Source organism: Takifugu flavidus, chromosome 14, assembly GCF_003711565.1.
Source record: "Takifugu flavidus isolate HTHZ2018 chromosome 14, ASM371156v2, whole genome shotgun sequence".
NCBI lineage: Eukaryota > Metazoa > Chordata > Actinopteri > Tetraodontiformes > Tetraodontidae > Takifugu > Takifugu flavidus.
Window position 1 is genome coordinate 11,407,768 of NC_079533.1, and position 20,208 is coordinate 11,427,975.

General features: G+C 43.2%; 3 protein-coding genes and 1 long non-coding RNA gene across 7 annotated transcripts; 2 read left to right on the forward strand and 2 right to left on the reverse strand.

Annotated features, from left to right (window-relative positions):
* The first annotated feature begins 278 nt into the window (after positions 1-278).
* On the forward strand, positions 279-4,287 carry LOC130537423 (solute carrier family 13 member 2-like). Its single transcript, XM_057054254.1, has 11 exons — positions 279-691; positions 796-932; positions 1,565-1,803; positions 1,863-2,049; positions 2,122-2,244; positions 2,319-2,528; positions 2,662-2,762; positions 2,918-3,033; positions 3,099-3,260; positions 3,338-3,475; positions 3,648-4,287. Exons 1-11 carry the CDS (start codon positions 593-595, stop codon positions 3,774-3,776), a joined length of 1,641 nt encoding a protein of 546 aa, XP_056910234.1. The 5' UTR covers positions 279-592; the 3' UTR covers positions 3,777-4,287.
* Positions 4,288-5,099: 812 nt separating this feature from the next.
* LOC130537852 (solute carrier family 13 member 2-like) lies at positions 5,100-11,259 on the forward strand. 2 transcript variants are annotated; one of them, XM_057054941.1, is made up of 12 exons: positions 5,100-5,323; positions 7,132-7,260; positions 7,392-7,528; positions 7,983-8,224; positions 8,291-8,486; positions 8,560-8,682; positions 8,758-8,967; positions 9,042-9,142; positions 9,223-9,338; positions 9,445-9,606; positions 9,691-9,828; positions 10,045-11,259. In XM_057054941.1, the coding sequence occupies exons 1-12, from the start codon at positions 5,213-5,215 to the stop codon at positions 10,171-10,173; spliced, it is 1,794 nt and encodes a 597-aa protein (XP_056910921.1). In that variant the 5' UTR covers positions 5,100-5,212; the 3' UTR covers positions 10,174-11,259. The 2 variants fall into 2 exon arrangements, with proteins under 2 accessions (XP_056910921.1, XP_056910922.1); XM_057054942.1 differs by having other exon boundaries at positions 8,297-8,486.
* Positions 8,238-9,449, reverse strand: LOC130537855 (uncharacterized). The gene is made up of 2 exons (XR_008953710.1): positions 9,201-9,449; positions 8,238-9,122 (listed from the first exon to the last, which is right to left on the reverse strand). It is a non-coding gene; the product is annotated as an uncharacterized LOC130537855 (long non-coding RNA).
* A 41-nt stretch (positions 11,260-11,300) lies between the features above and the next one.
* Positions 11,301-18,722, reverse strand: LOC130537853 (protein unc-119 homolog A-like). 3 transcript variants are annotated; one of them, XM_057054945.1, is made up of 6 exons: positions 18,402-18,722; positions 18,078-18,301; positions 13,572-13,685; positions 13,378-13,477; positions 13,093-13,265; positions 11,301-12,836 (listed from the first exon to the last, which is right to left on the reverse strand). In XM_057054945.1, exons 2-6 carry the CDS (start codon positions 18,199-18,201, stop codon positions 12,724-12,726), a joined length of 624 nt encoding a protein of 207 aa, XP_056910925.1. In that variant the 5' UTR covers positions 18,202-18,301; positions 18,402-18,722; the 3' UTR covers positions 11,301-12,723. The 3 variants fall into 3 exon arrangements, with proteins under 3 accessions (XP_056910925.1, XP_056910924.1, XP_056910923.1); XM_057054944.1 differs by lacking the exon at positions 18,402-18,722 and having other exon boundaries at positions 13,378-13,468; positions 18,078-18,389; XM_057054943.1 differs by lacking the exon at positions 18,402-18,722 and having other exon boundaries at positions 18,078-18,388.
* Positions 18,723-20,208: the final 1,486 nt, after the last annotated feature.

Sequence of the window (20,208 nt, forward strand, 5' to 3'; positions counted from 1 at the left end):
TCTCTCCTTAAATCAACCTTTCCACAGTAAATATGATTTTTCACATATTCTTTGATATGTGATGTTTACTGCCAAATATTCTATCTCTTTTCCCCCTAAAAAGATAAGAAGATAAGATAACATAAGATAAACATCAGGTTTAACTGCCGCCCAGTAAAAAAGACAACTCATGATAAACAGTTCATCATGATATACTCTCCCGAATGATGGAAAACGGATACAAATCTAAGTTAGACATCATCAAGTCTTTATCTCGTAAAGATCTGTCACTGATTTTGTAAATCTGAGTTTTGAGTGAAGAATGCAGAGAAGTGCAAGAACAAGATGTGCGACATGTGGATTAACACTGATATAATCAAAGTCATGTGACCTTCAAGTGTCTCTTTGGTCCTTTTTAAATTAGGGCTTCGATGGATCATCGCAACAGATACTCTAATGACACATAGTGATTCCACCCATTTGCTCTCTGTAAAAGCTTCACTAATTATTATAATTTCATGTTTTATGGCTGAAGGTTGTTGTTCTTTCCTCGATTCCTCCATCCCTGTTTTTGCATTCACAGGAGGCTAGATGTGGCTATGCTATAGCAATCATGGCTCTGTACTGGTGTACAGAGTGCATGCCGCTGGCTGTGACCTCCCTCCTACCCGTTGTTCTCTTCCCCATGATGGGCATCATGAAGGCTGAGCAGGTACTGGACCCAACTGCATGTCTGCACCTTTGTGCAAAGCCAACTGTGTCGGAGCAGAAGGTTGTTAACATAAGGAAGTGGATTCCTCTGTGATCTGGTTTCAGGTCAGCATCGAGTATCTGAAGGACTCCAACATGTTGTTCATTGGTGGAATTTTGGTGGCCATCGCGGTGGAAAAATGGAACCTTCATAAACGCATCGCTCTGAGGGTTCTGCTGTTCACCGGTGTTCGTCCGTCTCTGTAAGGTCGCATTCGAGCCGGTTATCATGAATCGAGCTACACAATAATCAACAAGACTTGAGCTTTGAAAGGTTGTATAAAAGAGAATTAAGTCTATGGACAGTCTAAAGACTGTTCATACGAAGTCTGTATTTCTATAAGGCCTATAGCAAACTGCAAATAAAATAACACCCTCTAAGCAGTTATTGTGGATGAAGAGAAATAAAAAAAGAAAAGTAAAAGTTCAAAACTGTCCAGAAGAGAGGAAGTGCGTGTTTATGAATCTTCCTGATTTCTTCTCGTTATTGAATGGAAATAATGCCATCCAAGTATGTCAAGTATGTTTGACTTGAAAAACATACATTACATCAGAGGTCCGCAGGTCGTTGCATTATCATATTGCATATAGATACATTCAACATACATTTACTCTATTGTGTGTGTAGTTTTGCAAGTACATGTGTTATTGTCTTTTGGTAGTTTCCCCTCATCTAATTGTGATGGAGGTTGGAGTCAAACCCTTTCCTTCGTATTTTTTGAGGTCTTTTGTTTAATATGATTGTGATGGATTCTTATTGGGCCTTTCTAGCTGAACATGATTGATATAAAATAATAATCATGGCAGATGAACACAATCCAGCCCACTCACACAGGCTGCTGATGGGCGTCATGATCGTCACCGCCTTCCTGTCCATGTGGATCAGCAACTCGGCTGCAACGGCCATGATGCTGCCCATCACCAACGCCATACTGGAGCAGCTGAAGGACATCGAAATGCAGATAGAGGAAGAGCGCCAGAACACACCTGTGGACGACCTGTCCTTCAAACCGGAGGCAAACATTCAGCAGGAGAGCTCAGAAAAGGAGGCGGCTCGGCTGGAGGACAGAGCAGGTGAGTAACACCGTGTGTCCGGGCTCCTGGATGTTCAATGACCTTATTTTTGCCCCCAGCTGTGGCGGATGAACACATTTGGAATTCAGCCTCACAGTTGGAGTCCAGGAGGAAAACAGTGGCGGAAAAGTACACCCGGCTGACCAAAGGCCTGGGCCTGAGCGTGTGTTACTCTGCCTGCATCGGTGGGACGGCCACGCTCACCGGCACCACCCCCAACATCATCCTGCAGGGCCAAATTGAGAAGTAAGTGAACAAGAACAAGAGAGAAACATTCCCAGGGTCCTAGTTTACGCAACCTCCCCATCTTCTCTGAAGGCTCTTCCCTAAAAATGGAGGAGTGATTAACTTTGCCAGCTGGTTCGGCTTTGCTTTCCCCAACATGGTGATCATGCTGGTGTTGACCTGGTTCTGGCTCCACTTCATGTTCCTGGGCTTCAAGTGAGGGGACAGAACAATCCCACACCGGCTTCATCTGTCCTCACCCTTGCTGATCTCCTCTCTTTCCTCCTCAGTCTGAAGCAGTCGTTCGGCTGTGGAGTGAAATCCAAAAGGGACCAGGAGGGTTACAGGGTGATGAAGGAGGACTACAAGAGCTTGGGGAGCATGAAGTTCGCCGAGGTGTCGGTGCTCATCATCTTTGTTCTGCTGGTGGTGCTGTGGTTCACCAGGGAACCCGGTTTCATCGACGGCTGGGCAACAGTGCTCTTCAACAAAGATGGAAAGTGAGTTTTTGGCTTTCTTTGCTTTGGTCAGCCGGGCTCAAAGAAGCTGGAATGACTGGAAACTGATTTTCTCTTTGATATTTTATCAGTATTTTTAGAAGCCAACTTCATTTTCAACGATTGTATCTTTCAGGTACGTGTCCGATGGAACCGTCGCTATCCTGGTCTCCATGTTCTTCTTTGTCATCCCCTCGGAGCTCCCCAGATGTGGAAGTTATGGATCTGATAAAGAAGGTGAATGTTTACCCACAACTTTCATTCATTATCTACTTGAAGGGCCAATTAAACCTCACTAAAACTGTGAGGAGGAGGCCTGATGTTATAACCCAGCACTAAAACAGCCTGGCTGAGTCAGTAACAGGCTGAACTGGAGTGTACCTGCCACACAGGTAAGAAGGTGAAGGCCCCACAAACTCTGCTGAGCTGGAAGGTGGTTCACGAACGGATGCCCTGGAATGTGATCCTTCTGCTGGGAGGGGGCTTCGCTCTGGCTGCTGGCAGTGAGGTAAACACCTGAAAACACCTTTTACACCTCAGGTCACTACATTTGCTTTTAATGTTTCCCCACAGAAATCTGGTTTGTCTGAATGGTTGGGTCAGCGACTGGCCCCCCTGCAGCAGATCCCCCCCTTCGCCATCTCCCTGCTGCTGTCCATGCTGGTGGCGACGTTCACCGAGTGTTCCAGCAATGTAGCCACCACCACCCTGTTCCTGCCGATACTGGCCTCCATGGTGAACGCAAGTCTTCATACACACACACACTCAGAGGTGTTTACACGCAGCTAACGCGGCGTTGCTGTGTTTGCCAGGCCATAGCCATTAAGATGCACCCGCTCTACGTGATGCTGCCGTGCACCATTGCCGCCTCTCTGGCCTTCATGCTGCCCGTGGCTACGCCGCCCAACGCTATCGTCTTCTCATATGGAAACCTGAAGGTCCTAGACATGGTGAGTTTAACATACATTTACCCACTAATTTAAAGCACAGGAACAGAAGTAGAGCTATTTAATTACAGGTGAACATTGAAACATTGGGGAATACATCATTTTATGGCTAAAGTTCCATATATCAATATTACATTTTGAATTTAACTGACTCTGACTTTCTCTGTCCGTCCAGGTAAAAGCCGGATTTGGACTGAACCTCATTGGAATTTTTACCACCAATTTAGGTATCAACACCTGGGGATATGCCATGTTTGACATGGGGAACTTCCCCCAGTGGGCCAATGTGACAGTCAAACCTTGAGCTCCCCTTCAAATATATAACAATGAATAAGCTTTCATGGACAAATGGCAACAGATGACAGACAGGGTGCTCGAGGAAAGACGTGAGAAATGATGGACATGAAATCTTTATCTTTTTAGTTTATTTATAAGACCCTTTTTTTACAAAAAGGCGATGGCATCACCTACTTGCAGAAAATAAGCTGTAAAAACAAACTGCTGATGTTGTACAATGATTAATCTAAGTGACAAAACATTTCTCTTTATAGACTGATGTGTATTTATTTTCCTGACTGAGATAAAGATTATTTATACAACCTATGTGTGATAAAAATTAGAGCTCAAATCATGTATACTGCTGTAGAGTGCTGTTTACATCAAATATTTATCCCGTTAAAATCCCCACAGCAGCTTTTCTTATCTACAATTGACCATGATTCTTTATTAAAGAGACGATGTGTGAGATGTCATAAAATCTGCAGCGAGCAGGTCAAGGTCTGATTAGGGAATAAAAAGAATAATTTGCTGACTCATCTATGTTGCTCATTTGCTTTTTTTGTTGGCATGCTTGAGATTTTGCCATTCAACATATAGAATTAAATCTAAACCACAGTGAAATTCTAATATATAATTGTTAGGCCAACACTGGCCTGAGAGCAAATAACAAAACTTTCCAGGTTTATCGTGAATAATAAAGGAAATGAGAGCCATGACAAGGCCTTTGTTCTACCATCTGGATCCTTCAGTTTCATCCCTCCCCACTGCCTCTGCAAGAACCATCACCTCTCTCATCTTCCATTATCCTGCCAGTAAGTGCACCACAGACTTTTTTTTTTTAAGCGCCTTCGTTTGTCCCCTTCCCTATCTCCTCTACTTTAACTTTTTTCGTTTTAAAGTGATGAAAACAAAGTGCTTTCTACCTAGAAATGTCCGTTTTTGCAGTACAGCTTAACAAACAGTAGAGGGCGCGATATCTATAGTTTACTCAGCGCCACGGAGGAGCCTCTATAATCAAAGGAATTCAACTAAAATGTGGTCATTAGGCTTAATTGATTCGTATCAATGCTTTTATTATGTGCTTGGACTCTATCAGAGCTTAATGGCAGACTTTTAAAGCAGATATAACCTGCTTACCCATACGCAGACTCTCTGACCTTTGACTGTAAGTCACAAAGCAACTCAACTGCATATAATAAACCTGTCTCTCCACTCACCTGTCAATATCTTAAGCTCTCCCAACCTTTACCATGAACTTCCTCCATCCTCTGTAGGAGATTCCCGTCACTGCTAAGTTAATGTTTGATTTGCTGCAAGCGATATAAATACTAGATTGCACTGGTACCATTGTCATTATCCTTGTGGTTCTTTATCAAGAACTTATTTTTTGTCTTCTTCTTCACCCGTACTACGAGCGAGATTTGTGCTTCAGTTTTTCCACCATTGGGTTTCAATTCCTTCATGGAGGGGTTTAAGAAGGTCTGCAAATGGTTGTGGTACCACAAAAACTACATCATCATCATCGGCACCCCACTTGCATTCCTTCCTCTGCCGCTGGTGTATCCTTATCCGGTGAGTGTCCGTGAGCATCTTTGTGCATGTTTACTCAAATCATACTGTTCAATTCATGGGTGGGTTTGGTTTGCATCCTCCTTGACTGCTGATAATCTGACAAAAGCACAGCCACAGTAGCAAAAGCAAATCAAAGGAGCAATTAGGAGCAGTTAACCTGTAAATCTGCTACTAAATCTGTCTGCCCACCAGTTGCACACGATTAATGTGGCTCTTTTAAAATGTGTCTGATATTTAGAGAAACATCAAGTGTGTGTCGCTGGCTTTTGCCAACAAAAGACCAATTAGTGAAAAACATCACATTATGACTTCAAAACATCAACATGGACAAAACAAACTTCCAGCAGGAATGAAAGTGAATGCCTCAATTGCATGTTTATTATCATTATCGTATTCAAGCGTACGTTCACAATGACTTTAAAACACATTTGTTGGATGGAAAAAACAACAACAAAAGCTGTAATAATTAACAAACATGTATCTTCTTGTGTATTCAGTGCACCTTAGCATCACGAGAGAGCATTTTTCTGCAATTCTTGCAAAGTCCCAATTTACCTGTGATTTACTATAAATTTCAGAAGCATATTGAGATTTAATTAATGATGTCATGCCATGTATTTACTTTAAATATAAGGTCATAGCTGCTAACATTGCTTAGCATGCAGCCATTTAAACAAGAAGAAACAGCTGGGCTGCAGTAAAACATCCGTGTGTGTGTGTGTGTGTGTGTGTTTTATTGTGCGACCTTCAATACTTTGATTTGATAATGTAACCAGGGTCTAAAATCCATCCATAAAGAAAGCTATTTTTAACCCTTTGCTTTGTTATGATTAATCAAATCATAACAAATCCAAAGGTTCTGAAATAATTTTTTGAGGTTGCAATCCCCAAACTAAACCAACACCTAAGCAACTAAAAATATATAGAAACGGGATACTATTAAACTGACACCAACATTCTGTAAAATCAAGCTGTCAATCAAGGAACACGCCCTGCTGAGGTAAGCGAGGTCTGGCTTTGTGGTTGCTCTTTGTGAGCGTGGCTTCAAAGCAGTTTTACTGTGGACCAATAAAGAGTTATCTCACAAGACAAGGACACGATAAAGTGTTAATTGTGATCAAGGTTTACGTCTGCTAATTGAAGCAAAAAGTTGACCATGAGTTGTTACAGAAATGTCAGCCGCATAGATTTACTTCTCTTTTCTCTTTAATAATGGGTAATCATACATTATATATTAATAATATATAATAATTATACATTGAAAATGTATAATTCTTCTTCTTGTTTAAATGGCTGCATGCTAAGCAATGTTAGCAGCTATGACCTTATATTTAAAGTAAATACGTGGCATGACATCATTAATTAAATCTCAATATGCTTCTGAAATTTACATCTGTTATTTGCACTACCCACATCCGGTTACTTGCACTGCTTTCCATACTTTGCACATCAGCACCATAGTTACAGCCTGTATATATATTTATCTTGGTTGCAAAGACTTTTATATACCCTTTACATATCTGTGAACTCTGTAAATAAAAACATATAGATTGATATCAAACATATATCATTGTGTGTATATATTGTATATACCCATCACAGTTTTATTCGCTACTTAAGCACTTCTGGTTAGATGCTAACTGCATTTCATTGCCTTGTACTTGTGACATGTGTAATGACAATAAAGTTGAATCTAATCTAATCTAATCTAAAAATATGCTGATTGCACCACATGCTGTATCTTCAGATTTCATTTTGAGTTTTAAAATGAGAGAATCCTAATTTGATTTTTACTGACTCCTTCACAGCAAGCAAAATGTGGCTATGCTATAATAATCATGGCTCTGTACTGGTGTACAGAGTGCATGCCCCTGGCTGTGACGGCCCTCCTGCCTGTCGTCCTCTTCCCCATGATGGGCATCATGAAGGCTGAGCAGGTACTGTCCCATCTGTCTCTTGTTGCCATCCCAGTACGCTCAGTCCAACGGAAGGTTTCTGTTAAAAACACACTAATAAGAGGGCTGGAGGGCTGGCTACTGTAACAGGTGTCTGTGTGGTCTTGTTTCAGGTCAGCATTGAGTATTTGAAAGACTCCAACATGCTGTTCATTGGTGGACTCTTGGTGGCCATCGCGGTGGAAACCTGGAACCTTCATAAACGCATCGCTCTCGGAATTCTGCTGTTGATCGGTGTCCGCCCGTCTCTGTAAGAGAATGCCTGAAGCTATTTTAGCAAGTTGTGTGGTGTTTAATTATCCTATACTCAAGAACAATTGTACCACGATAGACCTGATGGCCATCCTGTATATGCTGACATTGTTTCTGGGCCCTGTTGCGGTATTTGTTGGTTAGCAAGCCAAGCTCTAGCACGCTATCGACAGGGAATTTTCCTGAGGCACATTTTCTTCTAATCTCTTTGGTTTGTTAGCATTCCCACCCTCATCAAACATTTGTTTGACCATCACACCTGAGGTAGAGGTCGTGGAAATAATTGGTCAGCATCACAGGGAGGTGGAGTGGTGGAGCTGGAGCTGAGAGTTGGAAACACTGGACAAAATTTTCATTGTGAATCTTGTGTAAAATGATCCATGTTGATGAGCTGCACGACTGCTAGAAGACTGACTTGGATGCTTGACCATCGCTGTGACCCTCTCGCACAGGCTACTGATGGGATTCATGATCGTCTCGTCGTTCCTGTCCATGTGGATCAGCAACACCGCCACGACGGCCATGATGCTGCCCATCGCCAACGCCGTGTTGGAGCAGCTGAAGGAAACAGAGCTGCAAGCGGACGAAGACTACTACAATAAGGCCGAAGACAACCCGTCGTTCGAGCAGGAGGCAACGCAGACTCAACAGGATAGGTCGGAAAAGAATGACATTCAGCTGGAGGACAGACAGCGTAAGTAACAACGTGTGCTCCATTCACAGGCTCGTGCATGTTGGATCATTTTATTTTCATCTCCAGCTCCAGCTCAAGCAGCAGATGAGAACAGGTGGAATTCCGCCTCACAGAGGGAGTCCAGGCGAAAGGCCCTGGAGGAAAAGTATGTTCGTCTGACCAAAGGCTTGAGTTTGAGCGTGTGCTACTCCGCCAGCATCGGTGGGACGGCCACGCTCACCGGCACCACCCCCAACATCATCTTGCAGGGCCAAATCAACCAGTAAGTCATTAAAAAATGGGCATTTACTCCAGATGTTCCCTGTTCATCGCCCACATGTTCATCTTCTCTGAAGGCTCTTCCCTAAAAATGGAGGAGTGATTAACTTTGCCAGCTGGTTCGGCTTTGCTTTCCCCAACATGGTGCTCATGCTGGTGTTGACCTGGCTCTGGCTTCAGTTTATGTTCCTGGGCTTCAAGTGAGGAACATTTCGATCCGACATTCATCCGTCATCAGTCAGCATTGTCACTGATCTCCTCTCTTTCCTCCTCAGCCTGAAGCAGTCGTTCGGCTGTGGCGGGAAGACTCACAAAGACCGGGAGGCGTACAGGGTGATGAGGGAGGAGTACAGGAGTTTGGGGAGCATGAAGTTCGCCGAGGTGTCGGTGCTCATCATCTTTGTTCTGCTGGTGGTGCTGTGGTTCACCAGGGAACCCGGTTTCATCGACGGCTGGGCAACAGTGCTCTTCAATAAGGAAGACACGTAAGTTTTTTGGTTTCTTTTCAACTATTTGTACCTTATATCACTAATTATAATTTTAATTTTGTCTTCCTTAGTTATGTGTCAGATGGAACCGTTGCTATCTTAATGTCGATGCTCTTCTTCGTCATCCCGTCCCAGCTGCCCACATGTGGAGGCTATGGTTACAATGATAAAGGTGATTTTTTTAGAAACTCACTGGTTGTTAAATTATCCTAATTGATAATCACGCTGACCTGAGCTTCCTCTGGTTCACAGGTAAGAAGGTGAAGGCTCCTAAGACTCTGCTGAGCTGGAAAGTGGTTCATGAGCGAATGCCCTGGAACATCATCCTGCTGCTGGGAGGGGGCTTCGCTCTGGCTAAAGGCAGTGAGGTAATTCCATCTGTAGAGGTGGTTTCCTCACTGGTATAGAAAGAATATATTTCAATCTATCATATCCTTAATGTATTTATGCAACATGGACTTTGCTTCTCCACAGAAATCTGGTCTGTCCGAATGGTTGGGTGAGAAACTGGCCCCTCTGGCAAACATCCCCCCCTTCGCCATCTCCTTGATCCTCTCCTTGCTGGTGGCGACGTTCACTGAGTGCTCCAGTAACACGGCCACCACCACGCTGTTCCTGCCTATACTGGCCTCCATGGTAAAGGCCACACGGGCGTTCAGGTGGACACACGCTCACAGATGTTTACGTTGCAGCTAACGCGCATGCTGGTGTGTTTGTCAGGCCATAGCTATTCGGATACATCCGCTGTACGTGATGCTGCCGTGCACCATCGCTGCCTCTCTGGCCTTCATGCTGCCCGTGGCTACGCCGCCCAACGCCATCGCGTTCTCCTTTGGAAACCTCAGGGTCATCGACATGGTGAGGCTGATACGCACAATTCGCTCGTTTGAGGCGACATTAATCTTGTACGCGTGGCCGCTGCGTTCACTGTCAGCAAATATTCATTGGTGAATTATGAAAACATGCTAAAATACTGTATTTAACAGAGACCGAGATATTACCTGGGACTTTTCTGGCTGTATGGTAGCCTCATAAATGTATACATGCTGTTCATGTGACTTTCTGTCCCTCCAGGTAAAAGCCGGCTTCATACTGAACATCATCGGAATTTTGACCACTAATTTAGGCATCAACACTTGGGGATATGCCATGTTTACAATGGGGAAATTCCCCGATTGGGCCAACGTCACAGTCAAGCCTTGAACTATCGGACAGAGAGAGATTGTTTTGAAGGCAACAGAAAACCTGAAAGAATCTGTTGATAGCTGAAAGACCGGCGAAAACATTGAAATAAGCTCTGACACACGGGCTGTTCAGGACGCAACACAATGTCGCATTCCTGCTGAGGACAGAGCCCAGAGTAACTATAAAACCCGCCACGTTGCCTCAAAACCCCAGAGAACTAAGAAAAGGCATGAGAAAACATTCAGATACAGTAACCAAAACATTCACAATGTGAAAATTGAGGTCATTTCTTCCACACTTTCTCAAAAATTTGATGTCATCTCTTTTTAAAAGATTGAGATGAAGTACAATTAATTGGATCAGTTAATTTAAATTATTTCAGTGGTCCTTTTGTTGGACCTAAAGTCTGTTTTTGTGTACGTATGTGTCTTACTTTTATCAGTTTTTTAACACTGTCTTGTTTTGTGAATATCAACTTTGCAGAGTTTTTGACTTTGTATAGACCTTTAGGAGGATATTTCACTCACAACTGCGCGATAATGCAAATATAAACATCAAGCCAACATTTGGCAATAACCTATTAAGCCCCAAATAACATTTAATATGTTTAATATGTACAAAAACAAAAATGTGAATTATGTTACACTGTATTGCATTATGTTTTGGGTGGATATGGTGACTTTTCAGAGCCTTATGGCCACCCTGCCACAAAGTAATACATCAGTAAAGATGCATTTTTAATACCTTACACTTAAGTTTTTGTATAGATTGAGAAAGATGTGCTAATTATACAAAAATTCAAGACATATAATACTGAGCTGGGTTAAAATAAATAAGAATTTAGAAGGTATTTCTCTAGAAAAATAAAATCCTTTTGAAATACCAGGCATAACTTCCTGGTATTGATTAGAATATGGTTGAAGGATAACCATGATAAGAGGCTGCCAGCAGGATACAACTGGGATTGGTTTTTATTGTAGTTGTCCTGCAGAATGAATGAATAAATGATGTAATAAGGTTAAAGTTTAGACGAAGTGACATTCTGTAAGTTATGTACCAAAGCTGTTAATATTGTGAAAATAAAGCATCGTTGTGCCGACAGCATCAGCCAGTGCTCTCTTTTCCATGGGAAAACACCACAGCAGTTCAAAAACAACCCCCTAAATCTTTATTTAGATTTTTTTATTATTATTCAATCACACCAACATTTCTGACCTTCCAAAACTTCAATGTCAGCTCAAATTGATTCGGATAGAAGTCACAATCAGTCATAAATAAAAGTCTGGGTTTCCAACATTTTAACATTCAACTGGATCTTTTTTTTTAAATCTCCATTCAATTTTTAACCCCCCGCATACCGTTTCAATACTCTTGATGTTTGCCTGCAACTCTTTTCTCTGATTTATGCTAAATATTACCACTCACTGCCAAAGGCCGTGTGAATGTTGTGCTGGTGCGACTCTGAACGCACCACGGGTGCAACACCTGTAACAGATGAATGGAGATTAAACGTAAACGCTTTTGCTAAATTGCAAATCCCCAAAAATGAAGTAAAGGTCTCCCAGCACAGGCAGCTGTGCATAGTACAATTAGGGGGAATCTTATGACAGATCCGTGTGATCTGTTTAATATATGCCCTTGAGATCCCGTCTCACTGGAATGTGTCGGAGCGAAAAACTGGGAACTATAAACGCACCGGAGGCGTAAATCCGACCGCCTCGAAATCAGAAACGCTGGATTTCAAATGACTCCTGCTGCACTTTTGCAACATGTTCAATAAATTAAAAAAAATCATTTAGAAATAAGAGTTTTCCTTATCGTCTCTTATGAAGAGCCTGGAACGAAAAACCCGGACGCATGAAAACCGCACGAGGATGGAAAAGTACAGTCGGTGCACAGATGACAAAGTACGCACATGGTCATATCAGCTCACTTTTACAAGTTTCCTTACTGTGGGCTTTTCAGATATGTTGTGCTTTTAGCAGACAATAAACTCAGGTGCCCTGCAGTAACACGGGTCACATGACTCAGGAAATAATGAGGGATTATGTTAAAGATTGTGGGAAAAGTGTCTGATGTGCTGACAGTTGTCCACTCTGCAAACAGATTGACGTTACTAACATTTAAATGAGATCAGTAATCATGCATTCAAACTGGCACACACACACACACACAAACAAACACATAATTAAGCTGGAAGATTTGTTCCTAAAGTCTAAGAGGAATCAATAATGATGTATCGATTATGCGTAGCTGGAGAGGAGAAACCATCTGATATTTTCATTCAGGGGTTTCCACCTGCTGGTGTTATGGTTTACACACACACACACACACACACACACACACACACACACACACACACACACACACACACACACACACACACACAGACATCAACATCTTTGTGCAGTTCTTTTGTTTCCTGTTCTGTTATGTTGTATCTTCCCAGTAGAAGAAACACAGAAGAAGAGAAAGAAAGAAATAGAGAGAGAAACTACTGGATCCCCCGGCATCATGTCACCGTCTTCCAGGTCGGTCCACACATCTGACCCCGTCGCTGTGTTGGCCCTACGTGCCGCCATTGTATGAGTAGTCCGCCTTGTTGTGCATGACCAGCTTATTGTCCACAAAGTAGAAGCTGTCGGACTGCGTCTCGTATGGGTGCAGGATCATCTCCCGGACTGTGAGTGGGCACAAAGCACACAAACAGGAAACCTGCTAAAATGGATGCTATTAAAGTTCCCCAGACAAGTCCAAACCCAGCAGGGTGATTCTGGCTCCCCCTTGTGGCAGAAAGGATAATTACCTATTACCTATTATTATTTTTTACTAATTTATTGATCTCTTCACCTATAGAAGATCATTTCTATTGTTGAGTAGCCACAATCTATGCATAATAAGTAATGATTGAAGTGGATGTGGTGAGCGTCATCTTACTGCTGTCCTCCGACAGGGGCGGGAATTCATAGATGTGTTCACATGTGTTCTTGCTTCTGGGCATGCAGAAGCCGAACTCAAAGTCAAAACTCTTCAGCAGTCTCTCTCTGAAATAGTGCCGCTCAATCATCCTGAAGTTTTCTATCGGCAGGTCTCCCACTGTGAACTCAACGCTGCACACACACACACACACAAACACAAACAAATACACACATAAACACACACAGCAAAATGAAGCCTTTTTATCCAGTTACCCAGAATTCTGATGTGCAGGTCCTGACTTACGTGGCGCCGACCTGCCGCAGTCGGAGAAAAGCGGGTGTGAACTGGTAACGGACAAACCTGCCGGCATTCGGGTCCATGTCCCTCTTGTCTCCTGTTTTGTCTAAAGCAAATAGCAGTTTGGATAAAGAACGAAACACAACGGCGTGATGAAGTGGACTCGCTTCGCATGAATGAATGAGGTTTCAGAAACTCGCCTGTGGATGGAGGCTTGGTGATTTCAAACAACACCGTGCCCGTCTCCATGTCCCTGATCTTGAATCGGGTGAAGTCGATGTTGAAAATGTTCTCATCTGGGCTGCACAGATAATCTAAGACAGGAGAAATGACACGGGGGTTTTCACAACACCACTCGGCTTTTATGAATTCTTTATTCTCCCTTTTGTAGTTTGTATCAACAAACTGGCACAACCTTGAATGGTTTAATGCTCTTTGCTGGAGTTTCAGCTCCTCTCCCTAATAGCCTGATGCTGGAGAACACGTGGACTCACATACACACACACACACACACACACACACATACACTGAGGAAGAGTTATATTTATTCCTCTAATCCTTCCTGCCCTCACCAGGCGGTGTCACTGCTCATTAACATTCCCCGGTGGAGCAGATACTTCCTGCTTCCTGCCTGCTCTGATGATACCGCGCGCTCCCCTTTGAGGGTCCCATTTTCCCAAATGTTCAGCCTAAAGATTTCGGGAATCATGTATCGGCTGACATGCCCGGTTAACGCACATCAGACGGAGGAGTCACTTATTTTAATGGCTCTCCAGTGTAGACCTGACACTCAAGGCATCCAATCTAGTCCACGTGGCTCATTTTACGAATGTTGAGGGAACAGTGGACATGGTGATGCACATGTGGGGCAAGCGCTGTGATAGAGTTTCAAACTGGATGTCGGAGCACTGAATGTACAGGCCATTTATCCTGTTTTCCCATCTCATGAGCAGCTAGCAGATGTGCAGTTAGGTCTGCAGCTTCTCACATGGGCAGTTATGAATTCAAAGTGCACGTGTCCGCGCACAGTATGTCTGCCTATCTGCAGTTGTATTAAGTGCTGCACCACAGTTGGCATTGTCCTTGTCCTTTTGCTACCCATTGCTAATAGTCACTTGCGAGTCTCCTAATGAGGTCCCGTGAGGACAAGGGGAGTTTGGTATGTGTGAGAGTGTAGGTGGCTGTCTAAGGTGTTTGTTGTAAATCACGTGCACTCTGTCACCTCAGGTCTCTCTCTCTCACACACACGCGCGCGCAGCCATCTGAGGTTAACTGCTCTTGAAGTTAATGAAGCCACAAACAGACGCCAGTTCATCACTGCCAGCTCCTCTTCTGCAGAGTGAGATAAGACCCCTCCAGTACATACGTGTGCTCTCCAGCGGCAATATCAAGGAGTCGAGCAAGACCTTTAGGTAACCCTCAGAGAAATTCTGACAAACCATCAAGAAGGGAAAGTCACCCTCTTCACGCTGCTAATGGCGACAGTGGAACTCCTGCCCTCGACTGACGACGTCATCTGGAGGTGGAAGGAAAAGACCTTGAGACCTCCTCAATCGGAATGACCCAAATTCCGATACAAAGTAGATACTAGGGGCTCTGGGGTGGGCACAAAGCATCTGACTGGTCGTATGCCATCTCATGGATGCTGAAGCATCTGTTGCAATCAAGCTGACCTCTGACCTCTTCTGCCAGGGCGTGCACATTACCACATACCCCATACAAATAACACCTCATCAGTGTCGCATGAACCTACTAAAGCTTTATAAACACACTACAGAAAGGAAGGCTGGCAGGTTTCACTGTATGAGGGTCAATCTGCTTTTAGGCTACCACATTTCCATAAAAAAAATTGAGCTGCCCTATAATAAACTGGCAATATCTTTAACTACATCGATTATTTTAATCATCCAATAGCTATATTTACCCAAAAATCCTAATTATTTAAGACACTGGAGTCTTTGTGCAGCTAAATGAGGAAGCGGTGACACCCTAAAGCTGACTGCTGTACAGGATGTGATCCTTTTAAACAGTAATCCGATAAGATTAGGTCCAACCCACATGTTACTAAAGTTGAAAGTTTAACATTTAGACAATTTCTGTGATAGACGATCAAAGAATGTAATGATCAAGCAATGATAACTATCAGCATTGGGGTTGAAATGACACCGAAGAGCCCTGTAACAACTGATTAACAAACCGAGAGCATTTAGTACGAGTCAGGTTTAAAATGTAATGTTCAATTAAAATTGACTGAAAAAGTGAGAAGGTAAACAAATAAGAAAAAAAGCAAATTGAGGGACTGGGGTGGGAAACCCCAATGCTTCTAATTAAAGACTAAGAGTAGTTGTTTATTTACATCTCAATTTGCTCAATTTTGAGTCCACAGGAAGAGAAACTTGGACCTGATTAATTTAAACAACATCTAAGAATATTTGTTATGCACGTTGAGATGGAACTTTGTGTATTTTAACATTTTCTTTGCCTAATTTACAATTTTTTCTTTGATTTTCTGAAAGAATTTTCACCTGTTTACTTTGCGAATTTGCAACTGTGGCATTTTTATTTAAAGTTAGGCTTCATTTCCAGGCCTTCGTTGGATTTAAGTGAACAGATTGCGGTCTTTTGTCTGAAGGGGAAGAAAATCTGATTTTAAAAACAGCTTTTCTGTCAGCTGGTTGTGCTGAGAGAAGTTTTTAAAGACGTTTGACAGAGAAGAAGAAATATAGCAAGAAAGGTTCGACCTGGGGTTGTTGTTAAGCCTGACATAGCTGCATATTATTGACTGTGTCGTGCTATTTTGAAACATAATTAAGTTCACTTGAGACTGCAGGTTCAGAGAGGTTACTCACACGGCAGTGAGGTGATCTATTAGGTGAGAAAGTTGTTTCCTGCCTGATTTATTAATTTATTTTCTAATGTGAGCATGGGCTGTGTTCCATTTCTCTCTGTTCAAGTCATCAACTGTACGACAGGAGAAGAAGAAAGAAAGAAGAGAGGAAGTAGAGGGGGAGGAGAAGGCATGTGGGAGAACAGAGATACGTGTTCATCTGCCTGCATCCGCAGGGAGATGCTCCCTGTTGCCGTAGTGATTCCAGCTTGTAGCCATGTTGCTGCAGCTACGAGGGGGGGGGGGGGGGGATCCCCACCCTCAGCACAAGTCATTCTGATCGCCAACATAAACTGTTTGCACAATACAGTTGTTTGAAATTGTTCTAAACTCACAATAATCTCAGCTCATAAAGTAATTAACGTAAGGCTCTGAATTATGCAGCCTGCAACAGGTAAAATTGTATACATATGAATTTATTACGATACCAATGGTCAGGAGTGCACTGCAATTAGTCCTTTTATGTATTCCAGCATAATTTTATTTAGATTTAATGACACCTTTGCCAATATATTGTATTTCTGCAGAAAACTAGGTGTAGAGATTTTCTTAAAAGGTTTAATAGATATATGTTTGTGCGTCTGTCACAACAGGTTGTAAAGTGTTGTGTAAGACATTATATGACTTTGTCTTTAAATAGTTAAATGTCGTGCTGTGCCTCTGTTGAGCTTGTTTAAGACCAGAGTTGCTCTTGTGTGCAGGTATTCCTGTGCACAGACCTGCAGTAAGAACCTCCTGGCTGTCTTTCTCAGTAAGAGGCTTGTTCCAGATTTGGAGGTGGGACAAAATGAAAAACCAAGCGATGCGTCAGCGCCGTCTTTGATGTTTGAGATATGATTTAGCAACAAGAGCTGAGAAAGAAAAACCCCCTTTTCTGTGAAATCATTTAAACACATCTAAAAAGCTCTATTTATAATAAAAAATTAAATAATATGAGAAAAATATAATAACAATATAAATAAGTAAAAAAAAATATAGTAACACTACCAAATCTCTGTTTGTGCGTCACTTTTTATCGTTTCTATAATTTAGCCTAATTTTTGCTGATAATGTTTGAGTTTACTGCATATTTTACTAACTGCAAGTATATTGACAAGGGTGTTGCCATGTTTGCATTTCCTGTAACAGCTCAGGAAATCAAGAATAGCGTTGGCATGAAACCCTGCTCATTTGAGAAGGTGGCTCACACAATTTCGTTGAAATCGACAATAATCTCATTACACAACTTTTTCCACTTTTCTGAATTCATCTATTAAAAATGCCATACTAGAATTTATAGCTACTTTCACACAAATCAGGGGGGGGAAACGAATTTAACTAATTTAATAAAAAGTGGAAATACTGTTAAACCAGAGTTTATCATCAGACAGATTATATTACGTTCAGCTGTCTGAGGAAATAAAGGTTTTACAGTGTGAATACACAAACGTGAGAGGATAGTGATTTAATTGCCCGGGGGCGTCTGTTTCTAAGAGTGACCCCTCCAGTCTGCGCCCATCTCCTTCGATAAAATGACCCAGAACTCATGCACATCACATGCATGAGGGGGTTCCCTCCCACTGAAAGCGTGATGTCACCGACCTCTGATTTTTAGCAGCCAAACTTCACCAAGGGCTCAACCTCGGTCTCCTGGGCTTCTAAAACGCTCATCTCCGGACTGGGTGACAACAGAAGGCTCCGATGATGCAACACCGTGTGTATGATACGGGCCTATATATTCATAAGCCGCACATATGATGACGCGAGACGAGCCACGGCGTTTTCCGGACCTTTGTCCTCCTCTGACACGCATCGACCGACACAATGGCAGTGAACTTACTCTCCGTGATCTTCTGCAAGCCCAGGACATCCTCCGGCGTGACCACCGCGCTGGTTAGCAGGTCCTCCTCTGTGGTCACCGGGACCCCCACCTCGGCCGAGTTGCAGCCTTTCTTCACTTTCATTGTGGCCGTTTGCTTCGGGCTGCTGTCGGTGCCTCCGGTGTCTCTGCCTGGATTATTACCGGCAGCCTTCTTAGCGCTTGATGGGTCCTGGCTGTTGCCTCTGTTGGTACAAGAATAGCTCATTCTCCGCTCCTCCTCCCCCCGCTCTTCACCCCGGGCTTCTAAGATACAAAACAGTTGCCTCCCTCCCACTCCCTCACCAAAGGATGCACAGTGGCCGTTATCCGCTGCTTAATTCAAATCCGTGTCGATGAGCCTGCAGTCTGCTCTCCACAGACGGTTTGCATGCAAAGGTCTCGCCGTCAGGACGCGCGGTCTTTTCTGCCGCGTCTGTGCGCAGCTGCTCTCCCAGACGGCTCTTCGGTTGTGTCAAATGGAGGTGGAAGCCTGCGCGTAATAATCCGCTGGGTTCGAATTTGAGAAAGACGCGGCAGCTGGTCGTTGTTTACAAAGTGGCTGAGGGAGGGAGGGGGGTCTCATCAGCCCCCGTGCGTTAACGCATCCAAATACGCGCACTGCCGCATTCAAAATGTCCATCGGCGGACGTAACGAAATAGCCTACCCGTGTTTTACCCCAGTTTTAATCATCTCAAATGGTAAATGATCATATTGACGATCATCTTAGCTGATCTTTGTCAAAGTAACGTAACGCGTTTAGCCACCAGTGAGTCAAAACAAAAGGCGTAAAATGAACGAAGATGAATGAGCCGTGCAAAAGTGAAGCCAAAGCATCTCCATCACTTTCTCAAAAGGGATATTCGCCCCATCGATCATCAGAATAACACACACGGACACACACAGAGGAATCACGTTATTTGGAGATCATTAATTTACTTTATATTTAGTTCTCTAACATCATAAAACATGGTGAAATAACAGGATCGAAATTTGAGTTCAGGTTGGAGAGCGATATGAACCACGACTCAGCATCAGAGTCTGGTGGTCTTTCCTTCTTCCTTGTGTGCCACAGGGATACACCTTCATTTGTCAGGAACAGGTTGAATTTCACAATAAAGTGTGTAGTATGCCGAAGCAGGGACCTCTATCTTTAGCCAATAATAGAACTTTTGAGGCTTAATGGTGAATTTTACAGGGCCTAACCCTGGCTGAAGCCTTACCCTGATGCGGCCTAAATATAGTTTTGCCTACATTTGCATACATAATGACCTGTTGGGAATGTCAGTGATTTCTATTGAACGGCTTCTATGTGTGAATGGCGCACTAGAGGGCTTGCTAATGCCTGACTGAAGCCTGGGGCAAGACCTGTAACAGGCTTCATTACCTGATGAGCTGTCTTGTGCTTAAAATATGGTAATCACTGCATCGGCCCTGATGAAATCACTGATCATAAAACAAGACACAGAGGCATTACAAACATGTCAACAGATGCAATCAGGATGAAGGAGCTGAGATGTGAGCACAGCGGAAACGACTCTGAAGGTTTTGTATCCTATTTTTGTCGCGCTTTCAGTGGCGCATGTAAAGTCTGTGTATGACTCAGTGAAGATCGCAGTCACACATGACTGTCCATCACAGCTCTGCACTGTGGGTGACGGTAACCAGGCCAAAACGGCGGTAACCGCAGCAACCAAGTGACATGTTAAGAAATACTCCGTTTAGGCTCCCATGAGAACGCTCATTTCACTCAAAGGTTCTAGCGCTCAACCTACACAACGCTTGAGACGCTTAAGGATTACGAAAGGATAATGTTGCCCCCTAGCGGCAGAGACGTTGTACTAACATTCTCAAATAACATTAATTTGGGTCTTACAGTAAACGAATCCTTCTTGAGCCGTGCATATTTTGAGTGTGGGTCCTGACCTCGACTCAACCTCACAATTCAATGCAGGTTTGCGAATACAACAATATCACTTATTTCAGATGATGAGGAATGAGACGTTTCTGGATGTGACAAAGTGATTACGACCCAGCTGATATGCTGAAGTCAGTGAAAGTGTTATATTCCATCTGTATTTTGGTCTTCAGGTTGACATATTAGATGGGAAA

What these genes read in the sequence shown, in the direction of transcription:
- LOC130537423 (XM_057054254.1), top strand. Translation starts at nt 593, where the DNA reads ATGGCTCTGTACTGGTGTACAGAGTGCATGCCGCTGGCTGTGACCTCC. An exon ending in CTCTGGCTGCTGGCAGTGAG is followed by an intron (nt 3,034 to 3,098) that starts GTAAACACCTGA and finishes GTTTCCCCACAG; the next exon opens with AAATCTGGTTTGTCTGAATG. An exon ending in TGCCGATACTGGCCTCCATG is followed by an intron (nt 3,261 to 3,337) that starts GTGAACGCAAGT and finishes TGTGTTTGCCAG; the next exon opens with GCCATAGCCATTAAGATGCA.
- LOC130537852 (XM_057054941.1), top strand. Translation starts at nt 5,213, where the DNA reads ATGGAGGGGTTTAAGAAGGTCTGCAAATGGTTGTGGTACCACAAAAAC. An exon ending in ATCGGTGTCCGCCCGTCTCT is followed by an intron (nt 7,529 to 7,982) that starts GTAAGAGAATGC and finishes CCTCTCGCACAG; the next exon opens with GCTACTGATGGGATTCATGA. An exon ending in CTATGGTTACAATGATAAAG is followed by an intron (nt 9,143 to 9,222) that starts GTGATTTTTTTA and finishes TCTGGTTCACAG; the next exon opens with GTAAGAAGGTGAAGGCTCCT.
- LOC130537853 (XM_057054943.1), bottom strand. Translation starts at nt 18,324, where the DNA reads ATGAGCTATTCTTGTACCAACAGAGGCAACAGCCAGGACCCATCAAGC. An exon ending in CTTGCAGAAGATCACGGAGA is followed by an intron (nt 13,686 to 18,077) that starts GTAAGTTCACTG and finishes CTCCTGTCTTAG; the next exon opens with ATTATCTGTGCAGCCCAGAT. An exon ending in CTGCGGCAGGTCGGCGCCAC is followed by an intron (nt 13,266 to 13,377) that starts GTAAGTCAGGAC and finishes GTGTGTGTGCAG; the next exon opens with CGTTGAGTTCACAGTGGGAG.